General features: G+C 39.1%; 1 protein-coding gene across 1 annotated transcript; it reads right to left on the reverse strand.

The window, feature by feature from the left end:
• Positions 1-664: 664 nt before the first annotated feature.
• LOC110585524 (olfactory receptor 11H6-like) lies at positions 665-1,672 on the reverse strand. Its single transcript, XM_021695708.1, has one exon. It carries the CDS (start codon positions 1,670-1,672, stop codon positions 665-667), a length of 1,008 nt encoding a protein of 335 aa, XP_021551383.1.
• Between the last annotated feature and the right edge of the window lie 5,170 nt (positions 1,673-6,842).

Below are 6,842 nucleotides of genomic sequence, written 5' to 3' on the forward strand. Positions count from 1 at the left end.
TGTTCTGGTGGGTGAGAAGGAAGATGAGGAAAGAAGAGAAAGAGGCAGAACACTTATAATATTAAAGATTGAGTGTTCAGCACAGTGGCCTTTCCTATGACTTTACCTAACCCCAACCTGTAGTCAGGTTAATAAACCCACACAAAACTGGAATTACTTTGTTTTTGGATAAAATGTTGAAGGGGTGAGTCTCACATCCAGACTGATATGATCAAAACAAGACAGGGTGTAGATTCAGGGGTGGGAGGAAGGGAGCACACATGAACATGTTTATATGGTATGTATGTAGGGAGATAGTGGTGGGTACTTTAGACATGTGATCACTGAGAAACTGGGGGTCAGAGACAAATTTACCTATATCTGCAAAAGATAGAAGCAGACCAGGTGACATCTGGGTTATATACGGTTTTTCTGCAAAGAGTCCTGAGAATGTTTTACATTTTCCTGTTTGCATGCAAGACATACAAGAATATTAATACAATAAAGCCTAGTACAAATGATTTATGCAAGTTCTTGTAAGATCTTATTTGCTATTTGCTTCATTGAGATGCATTTCTAAAAATATTCCAGGGAATATGAGAGACATATTTGCCTCTCAAATTTACTTAAGACCATTAACCTCCTATAATTTTATATCACTATGTGTCCTACACATATATGGATTCTAGTTCTTGAGAGGCTGTCTTTGACCAAATCTCATACTCCTAAACAGTTTTCTCAGGGCCTTCTTCATCTCCTTATTCCGGAGGCTGTATATCAAGGGATTGAAAAATGGAGTCATCACAGAATAAAATAGAGTCACAATTTTCTGGATTCCTGTTGGATTGCCAGCTGTTGGGCTCACATACATCACCATGATAGAGCCATAGAACAGGGACACCACAGCCAGGTGGGAACCACATGTGGAGAAGGCCTTATGCCGACCTTCTGCTGAGGGGACCCTCAGCACAGCTCTGATCACCAAGGTATAGGAGCTGGTAATGAAGAGGAAGGTGGAGAAAATGAGGACTGAGTTATAGATGGCACAGATGGTCTCAGTGGCAGGAGCTGGCACACAGGACAGCTTCATAAGAGGTCCTGGGTCACACAGGAAGTGATCAATTGTATTGGGACCACAAAAAGGAAGTTGGGAGATGAGGTAAACTGGGAGGAGAAAACAGGAGAAGCCAGACACCCAGCACCCAGCTCCTATTCTGATGCAGCGCTGAACAGTCATGACAGTGGGGTAGTGCAGGGGCCTGCAGATAGCAAGGTATCTGTCAAAGGCCATGGCAGACAAGAAGAAGGTCTCAGTGGTACCCATGGAGAAGAAGAAGTAGAACTGGAGGAAGCAGCCATAGAAGGAGATGGTGCTGGTCTCAGACAGCAAGTTGGCTAGCATATTGGGGACAGTAGAAGTGACATACCAGATCTCCAGGAAGGAAAAATTGGCCAGCAGGATGTACATGGGGGAGTGGAGATGGTCATCCCACAACACTGCAGAGATAATGCACAGGTTTCCAGTTAGTGTCAGGCCATAGATTGCAAAGAAGAATGAGAAGAGGAGGATCTGAATCTCCCAGGAACAAGGGAATCCAAGAAGAATGAATTCACTCACAGGGTCAGAGTGGTTATTTTCAACTGGGTTTTTCATTTTTTTCCTCTTCAAACTGCAATAATAAGACATCACCATGTTACAAATGACTCTACATCTTAAGATGTTCTCCAATTTTCTTTACAATTCAATTGGAAGCACAGTTTTAGATTACTTAAAGATATTTAGCCCTCTTTGCCCCAGTGATATTGGGAGGAAATAAGGAACTTGGGGGTGTGGGTGCTTGTTACAGCTTTACCATCATGATCCCCATTCCCATCATGGGCCATTAAACCCCTGCCTTTGTTTTGTGTCCTCAGCACTACATTAAATTAAGATAGATGCTTCTTGTCATTCAGAGGCTTTCAACCAAATTCAGAAATGACTTTTAATCAACCATTGCTTACAGCAAGGCCACTTGTGACATTTGTGTGCCCTCTTATTTTTAAAGATCTCCTGAAATCACACAATTTGCAATGTTACTTTCTCTCAGTGTTTAGAGACATAGGCACAATTCTTCAAAGTACTCTTTATTTTTAACTTGGTTCCCTTTGCAGTTAAAAATTTGTTGCCGAAGAGAAGTAAGCTTCTTGTTCTGTCACCTTGAATAAACATTTTAAATGAAATTGGTATGAATGAATGAGGTTTTTTTTTATTTTCATTTTTTTAAAGATTTTTAAAATTTATTTTAGAGAGAGCAAAATTGAGAGAGATCACAGAGGGAGAGGGAGAAACAGACTTGCTGCTGAGCGGAGAGCCTGATGCAGGGCTCGGATCATGACCTGAGCCAAGGTAGGTGCTTAATCGACTGAGCCACCAGGTGCCCCTGCATGAATGAGGTTTAGACTAATGACTAATGGTTCTCTTTTAACGGAGAGTTACCCTAACTAGAGTACACAGGCTTCAGTCCTCAGCTGAAATTTATCACGTGCAGGGAAAGTACCTCATGATGGTATTCTATATATATTTTGTCATGTAAAGTAAAAATGACTATGTTGTTATATCAACAAAAGCATTCTGAGATTTGAATTATATTAATTGGAGATCTGTGCATAGACTAGTCATCCTCATTTCTCTCTACATATTATCTCAGGCTTCTATGTCAGAGTTTCTCCTGGTTCACTTGACCTGTACATGGGTCGTGTCCCTCCCACCCCACCCAGGACCTAACCCTTGATATTTTTCCTTCTCCCACAATCCTCTCTCTGTAAGTGACCTGACAGTTAGCCCCTTGCTATAAAAACCAACCATCTGGGTTAAGACGAAGCGAGATTTCCCCCCCCAGCTATGAAGTCTCTTCTGCAACCTGGATTTATCTACCCAACTTCTTTCTCAACATCTCCAGTTGATATCTAACGGAACATGCCTATGATTAAACTTTGATTCTTCTCCCTGCAAACTGGCCAATCCTTCCTTCACTGCCATATCACTAAATGGCACCACCATTCACTAAGCTGCTCAGTCTGTACACTTTGACCACATCCTTACCACTCCTCTCAGTACTCTGTATCAACAAGTGCTCTAGACCTCATGTTCAAAACATTCAGAATCTGAACAATTTTTAGCATTCCTATCAGCTTTCACCCTGGTGTATGCTTCTATGAAATTCTCATTTTCACCACTACAAAAGCCTTTTAAATTGCCTGTTTCCATTTTTATATGCCTAAAGACTGTTACCCACATAGTAGCTGAGGACAGTTTTTAGAAAATCTGACCATGTCAGCTACTTGATCTCAGTCTTATAAATATACTTAAAACTCCCCAATTCCTTACCATAGTTAGGAAGGTCAATGAGGCCTTCCTCCATGTCCTCATTTCTTACCACTCTTCCCCCTACTGGCCCCACTCCAGCTGTGCTGACCCTTGACCATGCCAGGGGCGGCCCATTATCCAGGCCTGGAACATCCCTCTCTCTGTCCCTCTCTCCACCTGGCCAGTATTCACATGCCTCAATCTGTTAACTTCATTCAGATTTCTGGTAAAAATCAGAAACTCACAGAGGCCTTCCCTATTTTAGTCCATCTTTGCTACTCTGTTTCCCAATCCCACTTTAGTTTTCTTTAAAGTGCCTATCGCTACCTGGCATTGTATTATCTACTTTAGTGTGTATTTTCTGTCTCAACAGTCTGAATGTAAGAGGAATACATTATTTTGCTCACCAACATATTCCTAGAATCTAGGACACTATCTGGTATATTATAGGTGCTTCTTAAATATTTGTTGTCTCAATTAATGACATGCCCTAATACTAACCAATTAAGGAAATAATTGTGTGTAGCCAGAGGAAAAAGGTTTTTTAAAAATGCAAAGATTGGAAACTCCACTTTGCTAAAAACAAAAGCTAGGCAACAAAGATTTTGTTTGTTATGGGGATACACCATCAGTCCAAGGAAACAGGAGGATATCCATGACAGGAGCCTGCTCAAGACAACCATGTTTGAATAATTTCATCTTTCTTTATGTCTCTTTCATCCACGCTGCTTTGTGCCGTGAGTTTTCTTATTGTTGCTAAGTTATTATAATCTGCTCTAAGTGTGTGTGTGTGTTTGTGTGTGTGTGTGTGTTGTATGTGTACTCTGTATCTTGCTGTCTTCTCTGTTTCTAATTGTCCAAATCTTTATTTTTATTAAATGGCTTTTATAATTGTTCCCTCTCATTTTTAAATAGGTAAGTGAACTGTTTTAGGTTATTCCCTCTTGAAGAAAATGTGTTTATAGTCCATAACTGACATTTTTTCTCTATGTAGTCAATCAATGTCCTTTAATAGAAAAATGTCCTTCTCTTACTACCTGATGTTTTCTTCTGCCCCATATTCAGGGTCAGGAAATCTGGTATATGTGATTTGAAAAAGTAATAAGGTATAGAATGAAGTTGTCATTCTAGGGTCAATTTGTCACATGGGTCAATTTATTCTTGGCCCATGTGGTTTTGTGGTTCAGCTAACATCTCAATTTAAGTAAAATACTATTATTTTTATTAAATATATTTATTAAAATATTTATAAATAAAACACATATGACAATATTTATTTAGAATAGTTCTGATGCTGGAGGTTATGTTATATAGTTGAGAGTGTAACCAATTTCCATTAGGAGGAAGCTATTTTAAATTACATTTTCATATGGAAAAAATATAACAAAGGGTTAGAGGAAAGTGAAAAGGACATTACCAAAAAAATCTCAGCTGTACCTTACTTAAAGCTGTTATGTGAGGATTCTAGAATCCAATAGAGGGCAGACATCCATGGAGTCCGCCTGGGTCTCCTTGTTCTCTCAGTTCATCAGGACAGTGTGTAGCCACGCTAAACACAATGGTGCTCCAATTCACATTTCTTTTCAGGCTTCTGAAAGGGGATGAGTGTTGGAAGATAATATTAGCAAGGATAGCAATTATTTGAAGCCCACACAATGACTATACTGACCTTTTCAAGCTGGTTACATGAAGTTATAAAGGGCACCGTGGTCTCTCCTGATTTGGGAATGACTGATTACAGCCCTGCCTCTAAAGGAGGGTATGTAGCAAACACATTCTGAATCGTGATCATTCTGTTCTTGACAGTCCATCTTGGAGGTGTGGTGATCCAGAGCACGCTATGTGTGCATTCAGGCCTTACTGCTGAGCTCCAGTCCCTTGTGCACTTTTTAATAAATATGCCAAGGTTTGCTTCTGACCCTCCTGGATTATCTGACTTTTCCCAGTGGTCTCATCTAGGAATAAAAATGAGAAAGTTTTGGCTAGATCTCAGAAAGTATTTCTTTAACTGAGGCCTGAATTGTTCCAACCTCTAGGGGAAAAAGGAAAGATGGTAAGGCCTGGATCTTAGCTGAAGAATAAGTTGGTCTTAAGCCTTGGATCAGAATGTTAAATATAACCAGAAGCATCTGCATATATTTTTATAGTAATGCAGCTGTGTTTTCCCGCAAAAGAGATGACACTTGGATTTAGGAATGAAAATGTAAGAGCAAAGGGTTCTACAAAACCAAAGGATATAAAGATAGAGTTTAGTTATAGTAAAGAATTTACAAAACCCTTCAAAGGATTGTTCCATCTGTTCCTCCTTTCTATAATTGAATACATATACCAACCCCAAGCATGCTATGGTAATGCTGGGATTTTTAGATCAGTAACAACTGTTCCATTATTACGTGACTGTAAAGTGTTATCCTACTTGTTTTGTGAATTTGTCCTTTTAGTCTTACTTCAGCCTGGGTAAAGTAAATTGAACATTTACATCAACATTATAATTGCTACAACTAATCTTGTGACTTTAGAACGTATAATGGAGGTAATGCTCTAACCCTGTTTGACTCTACAGAGATCAGATAAAGAGTCCTTCAGAAATTCTGGGTCTCATAATTTAAGAAGCACATGGGCAAATGGCAGTAATTTTGGAGGAAAGCAATTTAGAGGGGGCCTTGGAAGTATGAAAAATGAGTAACAGTGGAAGGAACTTGCATATTTAAATTGGAAGAAAAAAGACTATCAGAAAAAAGGGAAAGTGACCATTTAACAGAACAATTCAATTTGTCCTATTTGTCTCCAAAGTACAGAATTTAAAAAAATAGGTGAAAGTTATAGGGAGATACATTATAATTCAATATGGAGAATAGCTTTCTAACAGAGAAACCTGTCCAGTGATGGGACAAGCTACTTCAGAAGACTACTTTCAATCATGGATTTGTCAGATGTAGGCCGGGAAAGTGGTAAGAGGAATTTAAGTAAGCATCAGAAGCAATTTTTTTTTTCAATCCTGAAACTTGATGATATGCATTTAAGATATGTCCAGGAAAAAAAAAAATTTACCCAGGTAACCTCAATGACATTAAAAAAAGTATAGTGGGAAATACTAAGTTTAGTGAGAACTTGAGGTTTTCATTAACACTGATAAACATGAATAGTATCTTCTAAAGGTCATAAGTTGACAATAGACAAAGGGGGGAAAAAGGGAATTCTGAACTGTGCTGTAGTCAGTAAGATCCCAGAGTTATGTCATGTGACTACAAATAGTCCAATTCTATTAATTGAAGAAATTGGTGTGTTTTTTTTTTTTCCTGAAAAATGTGTGTAGGACTCTTACTCTCTGGACCAAAATTTGAATGGCTCTATAGTTTTGCCAAAGGCAATTCTGCAAGAATTGTGTAGGGGGGTTCTGGGAATTTTGAGGAAAAAGATATGACCATGAGGTGGCAGAGGCACACACAACTTTTATTTGGGGACACTGCTTTGAACATTTGCTTGCTGGGGAAATCCCTCAACTTTCATGAGGCCT

Source organism: Neomonachus schauinslandi, chromosome 9, assembly GCF_002201575.2.
Source record: "Neomonachus schauinslandi chromosome 9, ASM220157v2, whole genome shotgun sequence".
Taxonomy (NCBI): Eukaryota; Metazoa; Chordata; class Mammalia; order Carnivora; family Phocidae; genus Neomonachus; species Neomonachus schauinslandi.

What these genes read in the sequence shown, in the direction of transcription:
- LOC110585524 (XM_021695708.1), bottom strand. Translation starts at nt 1,672, where the DNA reads ATGGTGATGTCTTATTATTGCAGTTTGAAGAGGAAAAAAATGAAAAAC.